This window comes from Pediculus humanus, genomic scaffold (assembly GCF_000006295.1).
Source record: "Pediculus humanus corporis 1103172107399 genomic scaffold, whole genome shotgun sequence".
NCBI lineage: Eukaryota > Metazoa > Arthropoda > Insecta > Psocodea > Pediculidae > Pediculus > Pediculus humanus.
Genome location: NW_002987024.1, coordinates 57,658 through 80,780, shown reverse-complemented (window position 1 = coordinate 80,780; position 23,123 = coordinate 57,658). Strand labels below are relative to the sequence as shown.

General features: G+C 26.1%; 3 protein-coding genes across 3 annotated transcripts in view; 2 read left to right on the top strand and 1 right to left on the bottom strand.

Annotated features, from left to right (window-relative positions):
- Positions 1–1,117: 1,117 nt before the first annotated feature.
- Phum_PHUM046950 (uncharacterized protein) lies at positions 1,118–8,243 on the top strand (the record flags this gene model as incomplete). Its single annotated transcript, XM_002423228.1, has 11 exons — positions 1,118–1,277; positions 1,507–1,671; positions 3,874–4,107; positions 4,596–4,735; positions 4,833–4,971; positions 5,047–5,324; positions 5,396–5,603; positions 5,684–6,133; positions 6,213–6,632; positions 6,762–7,015; positions 7,086–8,243. The coding sequence occupies 11 exons, from the start codon at positions 1,118–1,120 to the stop codon at positions 8,241–8,243; spliced, it is 3,606 nt and encodes a 1,201-aa protein (XP_002423273.1).
- Positions 8,244–9,335: 1,092 nt separating this feature from the next.
- On the bottom strand, positions 9,336–13,089 carry Phum_PHUM046940 (Pancreatic triacylglycerol lipase precursor, putative; the record flags this gene model as incomplete). Its single annotated transcript, XM_002423227.1, has 6 exons — positions 9,336–11,089; positions 11,455–11,700; positions 11,896–12,123; positions 12,203–12,431; positions 12,580–12,889; positions 13,049–13,089. The coding sequence occupies 6 exons, from the start codon at positions 13,087–13,089 to the stop codon at positions 9,336–9,338; spliced, it is 2,808 nt and encodes a 935-aa protein (XP_002423272.1).
- An 8,237-nt stretch (positions 13,090–21,326) lies between these two features.
- Positions 21,327–23,123, top strand: part of Phum_PHUM046830 (Calreticulin precursor, putative) — a gene marked incomplete at both ends in the record, with an annotated part of 2,342 nt that continues 545 nt past the window's right edge. Inside the window, 5 exons of the mRNA XM_002423226.1 lie at positions 21,327–21,411; positions 21,608–21,748; positions 22,179–22,382; positions 22,470–22,774; positions 22,863–23,018. Of these exons, the coding sequence (XP_002423271.1) occupies positions 21,327–21,411; positions 21,608–21,748; positions 22,179–22,382; positions 22,470–22,774; positions 22,863–23,018 (891 nt within the window). The remainder of the gene's footprint in view (positions 21,412–21,607; positions 21,749–22,178; positions 22,383–22,469; positions 22,775–22,862; positions 23,019–23,123) is intronic.

Here is a 23,123-nt window from a genome sequence, read left to right as displayed (position 1 = left end):
TTTATTTTTATTTTTTGTTAACAAAAGAAAATTATTATTCGAGTAAAAACCAATTATTCGAAACGTTTTTCGTTTAAAAAAAAAAAAAAAGTTAAAACTTTATCTATAATTACTTATAATTGGGGGGGGACTTAAATGAGGTTTTTGTTACGTTTCCTGTTTCCGTAACGTTGGCACCCGCAGATTTTCATTTGGTTATCGTATTTTGTCGTTAAATTATGTCACGTCGTACTTTTCTGTTTTTCTAAACTTTACTTTTAAAAAATTAAAAAAGGTAAGAAAAATATTATTATTAATATCAAAACTTTTTTTTATAAAAAAAAATTTTACAACATTTTGTGTCATAAAATATTATTTTACAATCTTATCAATTTTATCTTTTTTTTTTTTTTCAAAAAAAACTTTTTGTTGATTTAATATTATTTATTGATTATTGATTATCGATTTTGTCATATATACAAACAAACAAACAAACAAATAAATTTTTTTCCGTCCATATTTATTATAAATTTTATACCAAAAACTTACAAAATATTTTTATTTTAAAAGGGGAAAAATCACATTTTTATATATACAAACCTTTAATTATAAATAAAATAAAAATAATAATAATAATGTCAGTCATTTAAAAAAAAAAAAAAAATTAATGTAAACATTAACGGGGAAATTTTTACAATTAAGGGAATTATAATAATAATAATAATAATAACCAATGAAAATGTAATCTCGAATATAAATATTATTATTATTATTGTGTTAATCAAAATGTTTTTTTGTTTAAAATAATGATTTTTTTTATTTCTCCCCCCCCTCGCACCCCGACCCCGATTACAGTGACGATGAATAATTTAAAGTGATTAATAATAATATTAATTAATTAAAGATTTTGTGTGTGTGCCGTGACGACGACAATATGTCACCGAATAACGGAAAGTCTTCTTCCATCATTAAATCTTCTAACGAAGGTATAAAAAAAATGACAATAAAAAATTCATACGGAATCATTTCTGAAAAATATCCAATCGTGTCTAATGATATGTTTAATAATAATAATGATGGTGACATTTTAATAAAGAATAATAATGCGTGTTGTAAAAACGAAACTGTTAATTCTTTAATGGATGAATTATTATGTGATATTTACGGTAATAATAAAACGATATTGAAAAGAACGTGTCACGTGACGACGACGACGACGACGACGACGTCGACGGTGACGCCGATGGTGGCGACGACGGCAACCACCTGCGATTTAAGTTGGCAAGATTCTGATCAAAGTAAATCATCAAATGATTCTTCATCTTCTTCACAATATTATAATTATTATTATAATAAATGGATGTCAAAAGGTATAACAATCTTTTTTATATTTTATTATTATCGGTCAAATTCAACGCCATGTTTTCGGTTTTCCGTTAATTTTATTTAAAATAAACCTTCCCCCTCAGCGCCCCCTGCCCCCTACCCCCGGCGCCCTCTATTTCATACTTTTGTTCGTTGTTACAGATTTGAATGATCTTAGAAGGGAAAAATACGAATTGGAAAAACTAATTGGAGAAAAGGGAAATCAATTAGTTAAATATTTAAAAAAGAAAAATTTTCTTTTGATGAAAAGAGAAGCTCATTATAATGTAATTACGGCTTACATTCAAGCCGTATCACCTAAAACAAGTAAGTTTATATTAAGTTACCATTTTGTCCAAAAAAATTTTCCCAAGGTCAATTATGTTTATTATTTTTGAAAATAACGGTTTTTTTTCTCGAAAAGTTATGTAACGAGGTGGTGATTGATTATTATTAGTTAGTTATACAAATAAATTTTTTCTAATTAAGTAATATTGTATTTCGTAATAATAATAATAATAATGATTATAAAAAATTTAACGTATTTCGAAAAAAAAAAAAAGATTAAAAAACGTTTCGTGTAAACATCGAACAAAAAAAAAAAAAATGTCAATTCGTGTGTGTGTGTGTGTCGTTTTTAAGTAATGGATTAATATTGAAATAATTGAACGGGTCGTTAAATTCGATTAAACCTTTAATTATGTTTTTATTGATTTGAAAATCTTTTTAAAAAAAAAAAAAAATTTTGTTTGTTGATTAATTTTTAATCGCAATGTCCTTGAGCGTCAGAATTTTTTTTTTTTGTTCACGCTACTAACAAAGTCCGCCATTTTTGTTTTTTCGGTTAAAATTTTGCTGACGTTGAAAATTTTTTTTTTTTGTAAGTTGATAAAATTATTACGTCACGTAATTAATTTATTTTTGTTTTACATGGAATTTTTTATTAAAATTATAATACTAAGAGTTTAAAAAAACGTTTTTTTTTATTTTACCACGCATAAAAAGCAATAATTTTAAAAACTTAAGAAAAAATTGATTTCCATTTAAAAAAAAAGATTTTAAGGAACGATATTTAATAGTGAGTGTTGTGACTTACTTTTAAAATTGTTTTTGATTTTCATCATATTTAATAAAAATAAAAAACACGGCGAAATTTTATACGAAATTGAATAAAAGAACGAAAAAGAACAAAAACGAAAAACTTGCGCACAATGAAACGAATTCTCTCTCTCTCTTTCTCTTTCTCTCTTTCCCTCCCTTCCTCCCTCTCTCTCTCTCTCTCTCCCCTTTTCACAGAGAGCAAAATATCGATGCCCCAAAGACTCAGTAAAAGGTTTTCTCTGCAACAAAAAATTTCAACATGGCGTCGGTTATTTTACACAACAATTTGTGCGGTTTTTACACGTTTTCTTTCTTTAATTGTAATTAATTTATACCGATTTTATAATTAATTATTTACGTACGGTAATTACATTACAGTAATTAATTAATTATTTAAAGAAAAAAAAAAGTTTAATTTATTAATTGATCGAAACGTTTTTTTTTTTTTGTGCATTAAAAAAAAAAAAAATTTAATTGTTTCTGTGTAATTTTTTTTTTTTTTTATAACAGCGGGTGTCATAAATTATCTTTTTACAATTACAAATGTTTTCTGACAATTAAATAAAATGAGTCAGTGATAATACGATAATAATAATAATAATAAACGACACACTTGTTATATTTTATTATTATTTTAATAGTACATATGTCCCATTTCCGTTATAAACTTCTAGAAAAAAAAAAAAAAAAAAAACGTTAATTTATAATTATATCGTTAAATCAAAATGATGGATCATTTAATTAATAATTTTTATTAACGGTTATTTATACTTATTAAAGTTAAAATCAAAAGAAATTTATTTTTGCTTATTTTAAGCACACTTTAAGCGTATTTTTAACAAAGTCAATGAATCACAATTAAAAACTTAATTTATAAAAAAATTAACGCGGTTTTCAAAATGGCGAATCAAATACAGGTATTGTAGTTATTTAACACATACATGACAATAATTACATATTTAGTTTGGGCTAAGCATAAAAAATTTACGATAAAATAATAATGATAATAAAAAAATGTCGCGGTCGTGGAAAAAGCTTTTTTTTGTATTAAAAAAAAAAAAAAAAACGTGCTGTGAAAGCTAAAAACGTTTTTTTATCCTTGCGATAATGGATATCATTATCATAGAAATGACGGTTAAAATTTCTTAATTTTTTTTTTTTTTTTTTTAAAGACTATTATTATTATTATTTATTACTGAACATAAAAAAAAACACACGGGAAATGGGATGACATTTGGTTTTTTCAAATGAGTTTATTAAACTCTATAATGAAACTTACATCTGGGTTAAGAACCGCCGGTGAGTTTTTCCCTGCCCTCCCCTCCCCCCTCCCCCCCAAATATATACAAAAAAATAATTTTCCGGAAAAAGATTTTCATTCAAATTGGTAATAAATGTTTATATTGATTACTTTTTTTTTTTTTAAAGGAGAAGATACGAAAATGAAATTTTCTCTTAGTCCCGGTCCCGAAACTGGTTTTTCTCAATGGGTCGATGCAATGAAAATGGTAGCACAATTACCGGATGGAATGCCTCCAGAATTTAGAACAAAACTTTGGCTTCAATTATCGGAAAAACATTTAAATGATAAAAATGTCGATTGGGAAAAAGCTGAGAGTGTCATATTTAACGAATGGACGAATCCAGACGATGAAGAACTCGGTGTACAAATAGTTAAGGTTAATAATATTATTTATAAAAAAAGAAAAATTTTTTTATTTCCGTTAGAAAGAATTTTGCCATTATTATTATTATTATTATTAAGTTATCACATTTGAAATTTTCATCATCTAATTTTCCTGACTACTAAAGTTTTTTTTTTTTTTTTTCACTTCCTTCACTAACTGTCATTCATTTCCGTTAAATATTTCTTTCCCTTTTGAAAATATATATATATTTTAATAAAATTATGATAAGAAATTTAAAATTAAAAAAAAAAAAATCTAATTTTAAATTTTAAATTTGACAATTTATTTAATATTACTTTCACTGAAAATAAGAAATAATAATAATAATAATAATAATATGTGTTTAGAAAAAGTTTTTTTTTTTTTTTTAAATTAAACTTTTTTAATATATTTTGAAACTTTTTTTTTATTTTTTATAGGATTTGCATCGTACGGGATGTTCTTTATTTTGTGGCGAACAAGAACATAATCAAGCTCTTTTAAAAAGAGTTTTATTAGCTTATGCCAGATGGAATAAAAATGTCGGATATTGTCAGGGTTTTAACATGTTGGCAGCACTTATTCTTCAAGTTATGGAAAAACATGAGAAAAATGCAGTCAAAGTAAAACATACATATATTTTGTTTTTAAAATTATTATTCACTTTCATGAAATTATTTTTAATTTTATTTATTAAAGGTCATGATTTATTTAATCGAGGGTGTTTTACCAGAAAGTTATTTTGCTAATAATTTAAGAGGTTTATCAGTTGATATGGCCGTTTTTAGAGATTTGCTTAAAATACGATTACCCAAATTGTCAAAACATTTGGAAGCGTTACAACACGACACGAATTCAGGTTAATTTCTTTTTCATTTGTCATTAAAAAAAAAAAAAAAATTTTAAATGTCTTAATTAAAAAAAAATTTTTCAGGAATCAATTACGAACCTCCGCTGACAAACGTTTTTACAATGCAATGGTTTTTAACGTTGTTTTCCAATTGTCTCCCACAACAAACAGTGCTCAGAGTTTGGGATTTGGTGTTTTTATACGGGAACGAAGTTGTACTGAGAACAGCTCTTGCAATATGGGGTATATTGCAAGAAAGAGTAATAACCGTTGAATCTGCAGACGAATTTTATAGCATCATGGGTGTCGTGACGAGGGAAATGTTAGAATTCGGTTTGATGGATGCCAATACTCTTGTCAAAGTAAATAATATTTCTTTTGTTGTTGTTATCGTTGGCTTGTTTAAAAATTTTAAGCGTACGTTTAATATTAGAGGATTGCCATGGTTGACCCCTTTCCGAACGAATTGCAAGAATTGAGAGAAAAATATTTATATAATATTAGTCCGTGGAGTCAATCCGTTCAGGGAGCGGCCAAAAAAGGGATAAAATTATTATACGGTGATCCAGATGATCAAGATGATACGGAAGATGAAGATAAAATTGCATTTACGACTGCTTATGGTGTTTTTCGAAGACAAGGTAAAGACGGGAGAATTTTTTTATTGTCGACAAGTAACGAATGAAAAGAATTTTTCCATTCGAAATTTTTTCAATTCCAGAATCATCGAACCGGGAACTTCAGATTTCGGGTCCAACACTCGATATTGGTATTCTTAAACAACAATATGCAAAATTACGTCAACGTCAAAGACAAGCTCACGTCATAATTTCAGCTGCTTGCAATTCAAATTTTGCCGGAAGTTTAACGCAAAGTCCGAGCGTTTCCGTTAATCATTTATTGATAGGGAAAAGTGCGTTGGTTAATAAAGGAAGACGTATCGGTCCTCCCGAAGGATCCATACCTCCAAATAATAAAAAAATACCTGCCAAAAATATTCACCAAGAAGAATCTGAAACAAAAACAAAAAAATTTACAAATATAAATAATTATGATAACGGAGAGGAAAAGGAATCTTTTAGAAATAATAATAATAATAATAATAATAATAAATCAAAAATTGACGAAGAAGAAAAAGAAAAAACGAATCACGATCGAATGAGAAACAAAGGTGAAAAGTTTTTTAATTTAAATTTAAATTTAAATTTATTAATTGATTTTTTATTAAATAAAATTTTTTTGTCTTGCAGAAAGGAAAATCAGCAGCAGTGACGATTCAACCGATTCCAGCAGCACCGAACTTTGCGACAAGGAAATCGTCAGCGATTCTGAAAATAGCGATATTTTTGATTCTTCTGATGGAAAAACAATACCTGATTGTGGTACCGTCCAAAAATTACCACGAGATTCAGATACTTCGCTCATTTCAACATCCGGTGACATTGACGAAAAAATAAAAGAAAAAAATTTTAACTGTGATAAATATAATTTAGTGGTGCCAGAAAGAGAAGAAGAAGAAGAAGAAGAAAAATTATTGATAAACATAGAAGAAGAAGAAGGTGATGATTTGTTTGATTTAAAACTTTCAGAAGAGAATAAATTTAACGGAAAAAGTGAAAATTTGAATTATTCAGTTGATGTTGATAATAAGTTTTCAAATAAAGTACAAAGTAAGCAATTCGACAATACAAACAGTATTATTATGTTACCTAAGAACTCAGATAATAAAATCGAGTCAAAAAATATTTTAATACAGAAACTTGAAGTGCCAAGTAATCAAAATGTGATAATTATCTCAGGCGTCAATGATGATGATAAGAGAGAAAATGATAAAGTGGAAAATGTTGAAAGTAAAAAAAAAATCGAATTAGGATTCAACGTGATAGAAGAAAATTCACAAATGTTGAATAAATTTTCCCAGAGATTTTCACAATCGAATAAAACGTTGAACGTTGATAAAAACGAGGAAAATGATTTCAATTTAAGGTTTTCTCTTTCTACAAAGAAACCTATGAGAAAAGATGATGAAGAGGGAGAGAGAAACATTATCGAGGTAAAAATTATAATGTTTAACTTATGTAAAAATCATTGAACACGTGACACGTTTTTTTTTAACTTTTTAGGAAGAAAATTTTAAGACTGAAAATTTAAATGATAAAAACCCTTCGATAAGAGAAATGACAACAGAAAAGAGACCGGAAAGAGCAGAAAAAGCAAACAAAGAAGTCAACACGGAAATAACTTTCGGTTCGGAAAATATTTTATACGGAAAAACAAAAAAAGGATCAAAATGTTGGACGGATACGGAATCGATTCCTAGTCCTCCTCCTGGATCTCCCACAGGTTCAAATCCTGAGTATTCAATGAATTTAAAACTTTCTCGACCTTATTTGAAGAAAGTGAGTAAAAAATACGTGGGAGAAGATGAAACAGCATCAAAATTAGAAGAAAGTAAAAGTGATTGGATGATTAAAATGAAAAAAATACAAGAACTCGAAACTATGACGAGAGAAACATTAAACGAGATTCAATCGCAATCGAGTCCGAGAAAAACTTTGGAAAATTTTAAATGTCGGAAAAATTCAAAACGTTCGATACTCGTGGACGTGGACGTCGACGTCGACGACGACGACGACGACGACCATGGCGACGACTACACGAAAACTAAAACAATAGTCGATAATAATATAGAAAGTTCATTATCATCATCGTGCGAAGAAATCGGACGAAACATCAAATACGAATCCAGTTCGTTCGACGCCATAACATCGAGAACGGAAAAACTACTCGGAAACGTGGAAATAATAAATCGTTCTTCGGACGATTTATTATATCGAAAAAACGATTTCGATTATTTAAAACGAGAGGATTCGAGAATACAATCGACGACGTTCAACAACGACGACGACGACGACGAGGAAAACGAATTAAAATCGAGATTAGAATTTTTAAAAAAAATTACAAATTCGTCGAGGGATTTCGAAAGGGATTCGATACGACGAAGAGAAGAATCCCCGCTCAATAAAACAAACGTCGATAATAACAACAAACGAGAGATTCACACGAATGTGAAAACAACGACGTCACAAAATAAAAATTCTGATATTTCATGGCAGAAATACGTTTTGGAAAAAAAAAGATCAGAGATAAACGTCGATTTTCAACCGAGCAAATCCAACTTTAATCCTTTTCCAACTAGAACAGGTTCGAAACCTAAAGATCTCGGTATGAAATTAGGTTTATATCCTTCTTCACCGGAAACGCAACCTAAAAAAGTATAAAAAAAATGTTGTCTTGTGATTTCCGGAAGGAAGGAAGGAAGGAAGGGTAAAAAAAAAAAAAAGGTTAAAATGTAATAATTTTCTTATCGATTTCTTTTTTATCGTTGTTGTTACTGTTGTTGCTGTTGTTGCTGTTGCTGCTGTTTATGCCTTAAACGCGTGTGAAAAAAAATTTTTTCATATTATCTATGGTTATAAAACGAGTTGTTACATTTTACATAAAATTATTTAATTGTGCTTTATATGCTTCTGTTATTGTTTATAATTCACTCTCAAAATAATTTTTTTTCATGCCTTGTACATATTTATGTATACATACATACACACATATATATATATATATATATATATATATAATTTTTTTAAAATCTTAAATTTTTTTTATTTTTTTTATTTCCTTTTTTCCTTTTTTCCTTTTTTTCCTTTTAAAAAAAACAGAAGAAAAATTAAATTATAAAAATCTGTATAGAGAGAATCCATAAGCAAATAAATACGACATTAATTATAATAACAACAATAAAGCAAACATTTTAAATCATTATTATTATTATCATTATTATTATTATTTTGATAATTTTTAATAATGTAGACGTGATAATAATAATTTAATAATAAAAATCTCATTAGAAAAAATTGAAGGATTTGAAAAGATTTACATAAGAAATTTTATTTTTAAAAAATTTTTTTTTATTAAAAAAAAATTATAAGTTTAATAATTTTGAATTATTATTATTATTATTTATTAATTAATTAATTAATTAGTCAAAAATAAATTAAAAGTTTTCCTTTCTTTATTATTAATATTACAAAAAAAAAATCAAATCAAATTTAAAAAAATTTTTTAAAACTTAACTCTTTGGTATTTTCGCGATACATTTATTTAAATAAAATTTTGAATTATTATAAAGAATAAAAAAAACGTATTTTTTATATAATTACGATTATAATGATAATAATGATAATAATAATAAAAAGGTAATAGTAATAAATTAAATAAATCGGTATATAAAATAAGTTTTAAAAAACTTATTAATCACGTACGTATATGAAGAGAGAAAAATTTTTTTTTTTTTTAATTTTTCGCGGGCAAATTTAATTAACGGAACCGGAAGTTGAATTTTTAATTATATCTTTATTATTTGATTCCGTATTTAAACCGAATGTAAATTTTTCCGTTTTGTTTTCCTTTGTAAATTCTTCCATGTCTTCTTTAATTTGAAAAATATCAAATAACGATTTCATGCTTTCTAAACCTTTTTCAATGTATTCGTAGATTTTCGGTAGGAAATTATTATTATTATTATTATTATTATTTGTTTGTTCTGATTGTCTCGGTGTTGCCAAAGGTTCCGTTTGTTTTTTCAACGGTTCATTTAATTTCGCGGTATAATTTTTCTTTTCCGGATAATTTACCTGATGATATTTTTTAGTTTTGTCTCTGTTTAACAATTCCAATGGATTGAAAAAATTCGCTTTCGCATAATGTTCGGCTTGTTTCAATATGGCGGCTAAATATTGTGGAAAAAGTTGAACCGTTATCGTACCATCTTTATTATTATCATCCGGATAATTCATGTAATTATTATCGATTTGAGACGGATAGAATTTCTGTAATGATTTCGTACCTTCTGATTTTTTATTATATTTATCACGTTGCGCCATCTTGCTTTGAAGTGTCATAGGTAGGGGAAAATCCGTTTTCTGATATCTCATGAAGGGTGGATAAAATTCTTTAACGTGATTTGTAGTTTCCGGTTCTTTTGTCGGACCCCAAAAACTTTGCCATCCTAATGGCGGAGGATGCATTTCACGTGGGGGACTCCATAATTTCGAATAATTTCCTTTAAAAACGTGATTTGTTTGTTCTTGTGATGATAACGTTTCCAAATCGATACCCCTCGGTTTGACCCCCCCTGATTTCTTCGACATCCTCCTGTTAATCCCAATCGTTGTTCTTTCCACTATTTCAACTTTTTCAATGGGTTTTAAAACAGGTTCGTCGATTTCATCTTTAAAACTTCTTCCCTTCGATTTGGGTTGTAAAACCGGTTCTGTTATTTCGTGTTTCCTTATTATTTTCATCGTGTAATTTTTTTCATAAGGTTGTTGTTGTTGTTGTTGTTGTTGTTGGATTGTTGATAATTTTGGTACAATGGCGTCTATAATTATTTTATTTGTTTCTGCACTCTCTGAATCTTTTGAATAAACGTCATAAAAATCTTTATTACTCGTGTATGCTGGAAAACCATCGACGACAAAACCGGAAGATTTATTTGTTTTGATTGTCGTTGTCGAAGGGGGAGAAATGGTTGTTGTTGTTGTTGTTGTTGTCGACGTCGTCGTCGTCGTCGTGGTCGCCGCCCCCGCCGAATCTTTTTTCGTTAAATTTTCATTTTTTTTATTTGATTCCGTTAAGAAAAAAGGATCGATTTCTTCGGTTGTTGTTGGTATTTCAAGTTCTTTCGGTATGTTACAATCTCCAGGAAATAATTTTAAAGTGACTGGAATTTTAGATTCGAGGACAAGATCTTTTTTGCAATGAGACAAATATTTACCGTAACTGTCGCTCAATTTGATTTTATCAATGTTCCACTTTTTCAATCCGCTCGATATCCATCCGCTGTAGGCTATGTAAACGATTTCTATTGCGAGAGGTTCCAAAGCAGGATGAGGTACAATTATCCTTGTTAGTATATCGCCAACGCCCAATTCTTCGTCGTCCTTTTTTGTCAATGTGAAAGTTTCGTTAATTAAATTTTCACCAATCAACGTTATTTGTATTTTTCCATAATTTACAACTGGAACTTTATTCGGTGAGCTTTCTATTTTCACGTGATACTGATGAGCTGGAAATAAAAAATGGCCCAAATGTAAAATTAACTAAAAATTTAAATAATAATTGAAAAGTGTATAAATCCAAGAGAGAGAGAGAGAGAGAGAGAGAGAGAGAGAGAGAGAGAGAAAACATTATTATTAAATATCAACATTTCGAAAGTAAAATTTCAATAAATTTAACAATGAATAATTTTTACATTTTTTACTACCACTACTACGCATTGTTGAACAAAATTCATTTCTTTTCCTTTCGATAATATTATGAGGATTTAGGAGGGGCAGGGGGGAGGAGGAGGAGGAGGAGGGGCTCGACCTGGGGCTCGACCCGTGAAAGAAAGTAACTTAAAATAATAGTTGTTTATAAAAAAACCCTCACCACAAAACGGTTCTTCTTCTCTTGTAACCAAATATAATGATCCTCTTGCCAATGATTTATCTGCGTAATAACCCATGTTACCACATTCTTGTTTCGTAGTGCATGGAAAACATTCACCATCGATAAATTTTTTATAAGATTCACACGGGAAAGCTGGAAAATGGCACCGGGGAGATACTGAATCCGTGAAAAATTTATAAGCTCGACGATGATTGCAAAGTGATCGACCTTCAATATCGCTTGCAGCTGAAATTTTAAAACGAGATTTTTAATTTTTTCTTGTAAATTATTTTATATTTTTATATTTCGAAACACTTTTCAACGGATTAAATAAAATATAAAATTATAAAACGATTGGTCACAGTTTAAAACTAGGTAAAGGTCGATCATTTTTATTAGGATTCACCAGGTTATCTAATTATAGAGTTAATTTATACTTACACCAGATAATATCGCTAACAGCACCCACGAAAAGGTTAGTACAACCTTTCTGCATTCTTCCACCGTTTGGATAAAAATCAACGTGACCCATTGGTTGCCATGATCCCAAACCTCCGAGTATTAAATTTTCTCCATTCGAATGAATAACATCAACAAATTTAGCATCCGTTTCATCGAGTCTAGCTTTTGGATCTTGACTTTCAAACAGGGGACCGGCTGGATCCAAACCTGTTACGTTGAAATAATGCTTATTTTTTTTTTTTTGTTGGTAATTTATATTATATAATTTAAAACTTTTTTTATGTACCCGTTATTCGACTGATATTTTTTAATTCGGCTCCTGCAAAGCCAGCAACGTGTGCTCCAAGTGAAAATCCTATCAGGTGGACTTTATCGAGTGCAAGGCCACGTTCTGTGAGTCCCTGAATGAATAAAGCTAATTGTTTACCCACCAGCCTAGTGTTGGCGACAGCTCTGACGTAATTGGGTATGAGTGCTCCTGCTTCCCAATCGACGCAAATAACGTTGCAGTCTTCCTATATAATTTAAGTTAAGCATAAAATATCGAGCAGCAGGAAGTAATTGGAAAAAAATGACCTCACGTGACCATTAAGTTAACAAGTATTATTCAGGTTTATTAATATTTTGCAATCGTAATCACAGAAAAAACATTTAATATCGTACCACGCTCATTAAGGCACTTCTCATTTCGTATACCCATATGTGATTACAAGAAGATCCAAAACCGTGGACGATTATTTTCGTCGGAGTGGTGGTATTGAAATTATCGGATGCCCATGCCCAGAGTTGAGTCATGTTTGAATAAGGAACTTCCATTAACGGTACATCTCCTCTACTGTTTTCAGAATATAATTTAAATTTCGTTGATATTTCTTCGGGGGAAGAAGGTAGCATGTCGATGTAACCAAAAGGACCGGTGTCTTCGAAACAACCCAAATCACCGTAACAAACAATCGAATCCGCTCTTTTTTTCCTATAATAAAAAAATATAAACAAGCAAACATTATAATAATAATAATAATAATAACTTCCTTATTTTGAAAACCGATTAGTTTATTATTATTATTATTATTATTTAAACAAATCACGAGTTAAAATTGAAATGATTAACTCGTCGTTAAACATTACCAACCTGTGACCACCGTTCAACTTTCTCAACCAATATTCTTCCATTGATGTGTAAACAGCTTTCAATATGGCCACATCGTTTTTTTCGTCCTGTGCTTCTTGTTCTGGTGTTGGCCATTGAAAACCTCGGCAAGGATTTATCCATACTAGAAAATGAATTATCGTTGACAGTTATTTGAGTTTAGTTTTATGATAATTAAACTAATTAAAAACTAATTTATAAAATTTATTTAAATTAATTAAATTAACGAGTGAAAATAATTGATCTGCCATAATTTCATTCATTATGCAAGAGAGAGTGGAAGGGAAAGGAAAGGAAAACAACACCCAAACAAAGAAAGTGAATTTAAAAAAAAATTATTTTACTATTGATAAATTAAATTGAAAACGAAACCTTTAACTAAATAACAACAACAACCACCACATAAATTTGATGCGAAAAAAATATATATACATCCTTATACATGTTGTTGTAAAGTTGTCTTGCCAGAGGTTTTTTTTTTTTTTTTAAAATTTACAATAATAATAATAATTTTTTTTATAAATATTGAGTAATTTTAACAAAAAAAAAAAAAAAAAAAAATGGCCGATTAGAAAAGTTCATAAAGGGAAAATTTTAAAGTTCATTTTTTGTTGTTGTTGTAACGTAATCAACCTGAATAATACTTAAATAATTTATAAATGCTAACAAATTTGTTTTTTTTTTTTTTTTAGGGAAAAAATAATAATAATAATAATAATAATGGAAAATTTTTTTATTTATCGTTCAAGTTTTTTTTGCACAATGATTAAAAGTAATAAAATTTTATGCAATTTTGATTTGACAGTTACACGATTGCTACGCAAAAAAAATAAATAAATAAATAAATAATATTTTTGCACCTTTTTTTAAAATAAATAAATATCACGAGAAAAGTGTTTTTGTGCGGTTTTCTTTGTCAATCAATCAATCAATCAATCAATCAATCAATCAATCAATCACGTGAAGATTCGCGAAACATTTATTCACAAAAAAAAAAAAAAAAAAAATTTAATTAGTTTAATATGTTATTAAAAGTTTCACAATCGAAAACATTAACTAAATAAATAAATAAATAAATAAAAAATTAATAAAAGATTAAAAAAAAAAAAAAGAGAGAGAGAGAGAGAGAGAGAAAATTACGCGAGAGTGTTGAATTCAGGTTAGAAAGCTGTTTTCATTTTATTCAATGTCTTGTGTCCCCAATCGAAAAAACTTGGCCTACAGTGAAAGTGAATTTTATTTTTTTTTTTTTTTTTTTAACCGACTCTTTTCTAAATATAAAAAACTATCCGTTTGTATTCGGTAGTAATAATAATAATAATAATAATTTAATGATTCCATATATTTAACCTATTCGATGACCCATAATTTCCGGGAAAAGAAAAGAAAAAAAAAAAAAAACAATGAGTAATAAATAATTATGAGGGAAAACAAAACAAAAAAAAAAAAAAATTAATAAAAATAGTTTTTGACCTTCATCGTTTATACTTTTTTGTGTTACCATCTCCTCTTAATAAAACGTTTAGGTTTTTAACCTGAATTTTTTATAATTGATGAAAAAATTAACCCAAATAATAATAATGATAATGTCCACGTACGAGTCCGAACGTACAAAAAAAAAAAAAACATTTCGTAAATGAAATTATTAACTTATTTATTAAACAAACACACACGACAAACATAAACAATAAAAATAAACACAACAACAATAAAAACCTATAACGGTTATTTTTTTAAATAAGAGAAACAACAACAACAACAACAACTTTTAATAACGGCCTTTTTTGTTTAAAAACTTCAATAAATAAATAAATTTCGAAATTAAATTAATTATTAAAATTGTAATTATAAACTATGTAATGTATGTAAGTCATGAGAAATTTAAATTTAATTTTTTATTAAATTCAGGTACAATTTTTAACCTGAATTTTTTTTTTTTTTTTTTTTTTGAATGCATAAACCACTGAGTTAATTTATTTTTAGTTTTTTTTTGTTTTTTTACTATTTTTAAAAAAAAATCAAAAAAAGTAGGAGGTTGAAATTTTTTTTTAGAAATCGTGTGTATCTTTTAAAAAAAAAAAAGAAAATATTTATTAACATAATAATAAAAAAAAAAAAAAAAAAAAATAAAGAAAGTTTTTTTAGTTAGTTAGTTAGTTAGTCTGATGTTAATTGTTTTTTTAGTAAGTACAAGTAGTCAATGTACAACAACAATGAGTACCTAATAACCATCTCACGATTAAGAATTTGATAAAAAATTTAGCCCTATAAAACAAAAAAACTTTTCCCCATAATAATTAGAAATGGCGACGACGACGACGACGAAATGTGTGCAAAATAAAAATAAAATTTTTTTTTAAATTCGAATTTCGTAATAAAAAGGATTAATTCGCCTTGACGAGAAACGCATAAGAAAGTTGTTTCATAAAAAAAAAAAAAAAAAAAAATTAAAATCCGTGTGTTGACACACCACGATATAAATAAAGAACCTCCTATCCTAAATTGCTACCTCCTTCCTATCCAGGCTATAAAACCTGATAAAAAAAAAAATCAAATTTCATATTCTGCTAACCTAATTAATGACAATTTTTTTAATTACGAATATTATTAAACGAAATCATTAATTAAAATCATAACGAGTTGTTGTTGTTGTTGTTGTTTATCATACGAGGGATTATTATTATTATTATTATTATTCGAAAAAAACCATAAATGCACAAGAATAACTTTCTTTTAAAAAAAAAAAAAAAAAAAAAAAAATTAGAACATGGTCGACGACGAGTTATAGCCTCAAGTTATTAATATTTTCTGTCTTTGTCATTAATAACAAAAAATCCTGTATATAAATAATAATACGAACTTCACTGTTTTTCAATTTGGGAGGGGGGGGGGGAAATAATTTATTAATACATAAATTAACGATCACAAGATTCAAATGATAATAATAATAATAATTCTCAATTAATTGTATCATTTTCTTTAAAAAAAAAAAAAAATTTTTTTAAATAAATATTTTCAAACAATTGTATAAATATTTGTCAAATATTTTAAACTAATTTATTTATTTATTTATTTATTTAACGTCATTGTTATTAATTAAATTAATTACTTTTTTTTTTTTAATTGTTGTTGTTGGTTGTTTTTTTTTGTACGTCGTTAATAATAATAATAATAATAATATTAAAAAATTGTAAAAAATATCGTTTTTAATAGAGACGAGACGTAAAAATTAGGACGAAAAAAAAAAAAAAAAATTACGAACGGCCATTATATAATTACAAATAAATAAATATTTTTGGCATAATAATTTGAAAATTCGTTGTTACCAACTTAAAAAAAAAAAAAAAAAAAAACTTTCATCGATCGTAATAACATTAAAAGTTTGCTAAATGCTAAATGCAGAATTCTATTTGAAAAAAACCCCAAAATTAATAATTTATTATTCAATAATCGAATAAGTCAAAAGTTAATTCCTCGTTTTAATGTGTGGCATTAGTCAAATAATAATAATAATAATAATAATAATAATAATAATAATAATAATAATAATAATAATAATAATAATAATAATAATAATAATAATAATAATAATAATGAAAAATTCATTTATAACGATAATAATATACTTTCATTCTCCGAGGGAAAAACGTAAAAAAAAATAAAAAATAAAAAAAAACTTGCAAATTAAAACCACGTGATCACAAGAAAAAATAAATAAATAAATAAATAAATGTTAATGTTTTGATGTTAAGAAATGTGACGTCACTTTTGACAGTTATTATTATTATTATTTATTTATTTATTTTTTAACGAGATTAAATTTTGTTTTAAAAACTATTTAAAAAAAATAAATAAAAAAATGATGAAAAATGACACACACGTACCTGTTATAAAACCGTAAAACAGAATAACATAATTCCTCGAAATTATCATAATGTAAAAGAGAAGAAAACATTTGGCAACACGATTTTCTCCAAAATGTGCCAAAAAAGAAAAAAAACTTGTCGATTGATGATGATGATGATGATTATTACAGTTTTCTTTCCTTCCTCTTTTATTTATCCGGATGGTAGGATTGAAAAACGCAAAACGTTCTCGAATTTATTATTATTATTATTATTATTATTATTATTTGCGTCTATTTTTATTATTTTTCATTTTAATCAAAATCTTCATTTTGTTCCAATATATAAGATTGTTAACGGTTGCGACAACAAACAAACAAACAAACAACTATAAAGAAAGAAAAAAAAATTTTTAGGTAAACAACATAAAATTAAATTTTTTCAGGGTTATATGTTGCTGCCTTAAGGATTAATTAATTAATTAATTATTTCTGTACAAAACAAAAAAAACCAACGAATTGGGGGGTTAGTAAGGAGGAGAGAAGGGGAGGGGTGAAGGGGAGGACGAAGGGGGGACAAATAAAAATAAATGATTAACAAACGTATATTTATTATCACATCGTCATTGTCATTATTATTATTTCGTTTCGTCATGAAAATTCACACATTTTTTTTTTCTTAGTTTTGTAAATTTTTGATTATATTTAAAAAAAATATTAACGAGTTTTTCCTATTTAAAAAAAAACCATAATAATAATAATAATAATAATAATAATAATAATTATCCTTGAACTGCGGTTTAAATATCACAATAATATTATTATTATTATCTATCTATCTTCGAATAAGGTTTTTTTTTAAGTTAACACCGAGTTACTTTTTTTTTTTTATCTGGAAAATGGTTTCCCAAATAACCATAATAAATTATATCAATAACGATGATGATAATGATGATAAAACTTGTGATAAATGGTATCATCATTAAGGAGAAATGAATAATTAAGGTTTGAAAAAGATGGTAATGAATCTAAATAAATAAGGTACGTATTCTAATCATGTAATATCGAATTTTTTTTTTTTTAAATATTTTAAAGGTTTTGGGTCATTGAAATTTTTATTACATCGTTTAAATATAAATAAAAAAATCTGATTAAAAAGAAACTGCGATGATGATGATGATGATGATGATGATGATGATTGTTATCATTTAGGGAAAACCCCTTTTCTTCCCCCTTTACACCTTTCACGGTTTAAAATCCTCGCTAATTAATATTATTATTATTTTTTGTTAAACGTTCGATGTAAACAAAAAACAAACAAACAAACGTAAACAACAATTTAAAATTTAAATTTTGAGTCGTCGTCGTCGTTAAACGATTACATAAATTTTTAATTACTTTCTAATTGTTATTATTTTGTTTTATGTTTTTTTTTTTTTTTATTATTATTATTGTATATCATCATTATAATTACTATTATTATTACGTTATAATTAATAAATAAATATTATTTGGTAAAGTACTGAATTATTATTATTATTATCAACAACAAACCATTAATTAAATTTTTACCTCATAAATAAAATTTTCATTACGTTTGTTGTGTAGGTACTCATTAGAATAAAAATAATTTACGATTAGTAAATAAAAATTTAATTTGAATGCTAATTAATTATTAATTATTAATTTTTTTTGGTTAAACTTTTAAACAAATTTTTTAGTTTTAGTCTTTTGGTTTAAAACTAAACTACTAATAACTAAACTATTTTAACTTTGTTGAAAATTTTTATTATTATTATTTTGTACTCTTTCATTTGTATAGTTAGACATACAATAATATTTTTAATAACGTTTGATAACCCTAAAGTATAATTTATTATAAAAAAAAGAAAGTTAAAAATCTTTCATAGAGAAAGAAAAAAAAAAAAATTTTGTTTAAAATTTAAGAGGAAAGAAAAAAAAATGACATTAAACAAAAAAACGTTTTCCTGTGTTATGTAAACGAATAGAAATCATTATTAAATTTTACTAAATAATAATTAATTGATTTTTTATTATAAAAATTATTAATATAAAATAAATTTTTTATATAAGCGTTAATGAACTCTCTGAAAAAAAACATTTACTTATAAATAATTCATTAAAAAAAAAAAAATTTTTTTTGTTAAGATTTTTTAAAAAAAAAAAAAATTAATTAAAGTAGTAAGTAGAGCGTTAAGTTTTGTTTTGAAATTTTTTTTTTAAACCTTTTGCTAACGTCAACATCAAATCCTTTTTTTTTTTTTTTTTGCTTTTGTTAATATTTTTAATTGTTTTATATTCTGTATATAAATGTGTGAACTAAAAAAAAAAAAAAATTGCTTTTTTTTTAATATGAAATTTGCAAACTAGAGCAAAACGTGTAAGTTTTTATTTATTAACCTTGTTTAATTTTTTTTTAGTTATGAATGATTTAAATAATTTAAAAAAAAACATTAAATTGACGTTTTTATAACGTAATAAATGTCAATAGAAACAATAATATGTGAATGACATACGTTTAAAAATCCAAAAGTAGTCCCTTGTGAATTATTTGCAATAATAATAATAATAATAGACAAAATGGCTGCAAATTTATTTACTAATAATTTCACCGAGTGATACAAGTTATTTTTTTTTACGTAAATTATTTAGCGTTTAAATGAATATGTTAATAGAAAAATGATTCAAATGAAAATAAATAAATAAATAAATTTTTATACCTAATAAATTAACGTTCGAAAAATTAATATTAAAAAAGAAATTCGTTACACAAACTTTTTTTTATTACGGCGCGAATAAAACTGACTCGAGTTGTCTGTCTTCTCCAAAATCCTCAGTTTTACCAAACGACTTTCTTTTATCGTAAAAAAAAAGGTAAAAAAAATATAAGAAACTCGATGCGTGATGCGTTATCATAATTGACAAAGATTTCAACTTAAATTAAATTATTCACGTGAAAAAGGTAAAAAAATTATAAAAAGATTACGATGTAAATGGTTGTCTTTAGTTTTTTACAGTCAACAAAAAATTTTTTTTTCCCGTTCACTTTAATTAAATTCGTGATCGTACGTATTAACAAATGAATTTTCAAGTCTGTAATCAAAGTTGTTTCTGTCTCGAAAAAAAAAAACGTTCACTTGCAATAGAAAAAATAAATACCTTGCCCTTATTCGCCCTAAATAAAAATTATTAAAAAAATATTTTCATGGTCTATAAAAAAAACCTAAAACATTTTTAATGTTCTAATTTTTTTTTTCGTTCTATAAAAAAAACTAAATTTTTAGTTTAATATTGCAGTAAAGTAACATTTTTAATTTTGATTCAAATTTGATTCTGTTTCTTTACATTAAATGAGAGTAAAAAGAAAGTTAATTAAATTACTTTATATTGATCATGTTTGAAAAACATATTAATGTTCTCTTCGTTTATAAAATAAAATTTTTAAAAGAAAACTTTAAAATCTTGTTGTTATTACACAATTATAATTTTTTTTTAAAAATGTAAAATTAGCTGTACTTACTGTTAATTGATAAATGATGAATTTCATTTTGAATCCCTTAAGCAAAATTACTAAATGTATTTCACTAAAATCTTCATTTTTACCCCATAAATCAATGATTTTGACATATAACCGATTTATTTTAAATCTATCAAGTCTTAATAATTTTATAATATTATCATAATCGAAACAAAATTTAATTATTCTAAATTGCGGGATAATTTACCCAAAAAATTTAACGGTTTTTTATAATTTTACTTAAATCTTTTTAAATTGTTTTAAAAACGTGAATATTTGATAAAAATTTAACACAAAAACTATTAAAATTTTATGAAAACAATTATAAGTAGGCTCACTAAACGTAATTTTATAATAACGTATAAAAAAAATAAAAAAAATTTTTAATTAAAAGAAAAAGTCATTTTTGTTCTATTATTTTAAACTTACTGCCAACTTAAAAAAAAAAAAAAAACCACTAAATTATTTTTAACTTTTGAAATTTGAAATTTTCTAATATAGATAAAAAGTCGTAGGTTGATCGATGAGATATTTCAGAATTTTTAATGAGTAATTCTTTGCGTGAAAAAATTTTTAATTGTTAAGAAAAATAATTCAAAAATGCATTGTTTTCTTAAATAATTAAATTTGAAATTTACCGGTAAATTAAAATACTTTGTCGTACGGGGTACGTTCAGAAAACTTACAACATAAATTTCAAAGCGTGTGTAAACCTAATTGGTCGACAGCGGCCAATCCCAAGTTTCTAATTATGTATAACTTACACCAATAACAGCCCTCCATCTGTCTGCCTCGTTGTCGTGAAGAAGAAACAAGTACATTGAACCGGCTACAAATTTTTAAACTTATTTCTCGGTGTTTTTAGTGTCACAAGTACTATGAATTATTTTTCTGTAATTTGTTTTTTGTTTCTATATAGCTTTGCCACAGCAAAGGTATATTTTGAAGAAACATTTTCAGACGGTGAGTTAATTTTTATTAAGATTTTTTAAAATGTTAAACAGTTACGTTAAATTACATGTAGTTTGATTATAAAATATTTTATATTTCTTTCCAATGTATTTAAAATTTTTCCTTGTATACTAACTTGTCTGTAGAGTCCTTTTCTCATAATTTTATTATATTTTAATATATATTTTTTATTTTATTGTATTCTTAGATTCTTGGGAAAAAAATTGGGTTTATTCCGAACACCCAGGAAAAGAGTTTGGAAAATTTGTATTAAGCGCTGGAGAGTATTATAAAGATGCAAGCAACAAAGGTAGGAATAAAATAAATCTGAAAAATAAAATAATGCAAAGTAATTTTAAGAAATTAATAATGACAAATTTCAATAAGTTGCGTCAATAATGAGTCATATTCTATAATTAATAAATACGTGTATGTTATATATATATATATTTTTTGTTTTGTTTAATGTTGCTGTCAAGAATTATTATTATTATTTTTATTTTACTTAAATAAAAATGTATTCTTAGAAACTTTTTTAAGGCCAGAACTTGTTTGCATAGACTACGGAAAAAATTTGATTAAAATTAAAATTTAAGTTTTAATTTGTGTAAAAATGTTTCAATTCTATTAAACATTTTTGCTGTGCCAGTTTTTTTAACTTTATTGTGTAAGAATTTGTAGAATATTGTGTTTTTCATGTTAGCCATTGCTTTTTACCCTTAATAAAACTTCAAAGGGAAGAAAAAATTAAACTGATTAACTAATTTTTACAATTATAGGTATCAAAACTTCTCAAGATGCTAGATTTTATGCTTTGTCGAGAAAGTTCACTCCATTTTCAAACAAAGATAAACCACTTGTAGTCCAGTTTTCAGTAAAACATGAACAAAACATTGATTGCGGTGGTGGTTACCTAAAAGTATTTGACTGCTCATTAGATCAAAAAGATATGCATGGAGAGTCTCCATATCTTATAATGTTTGGTATGTGCTACAGATTCTGGAATACAAATGCTTGAATGATGTTAAGTACATTTAAACTAAAAATTAAAATTAATGAAATATTTACAGGGCCAGATATATGTGGACCTGGAACTAAAAAAGTTCACGTCATATTCAACTACAAAGGAAAGAATCATTTAATTAATAAAGAAATCAGGAGTAAAGATGATGTATTGAGTCACTTGTACACACTCATTGTAAAACCGGACAATACTTATGAAGTACTCATTGACAATGAAAAAGTTGAATCTGGAGAATTAGAAAGTGATTGGAACTTTTTGCCACCCAAAAAAATCAAGGATCCAAATGCCAAAAAACCTGAAGACTGGGATGACAGAGCTACTATCGATGATCCAAATGACAGTAAACCGGATGTAAGAATTTTTTTTGTAATATTGATCTTAATGATGGAAGGAAGGAGAATTGAAACTATGAATTTTATACAATTTTTTTTTATTATAGGACTGGGACAAGCCTGAACACATCCCTGACCCAGATGCTGTTAAACCTGAAGATTGGGATGATGAAATGGATGGAGAATGGGAACCACCACAAATTGATAATCCCGATTACAAAGGAGAATGGAAACCAAAGCAAATTGACAATCCAGATTATAAGGTAATACAGGAAAATATTTTTATGGGCATGATTTAAAAAAAAAAAAAAAAAAAAAAGGACAAAGCCATTTTTTCAAATGCGTTTGCACTTTTGTGATTTAGGGAA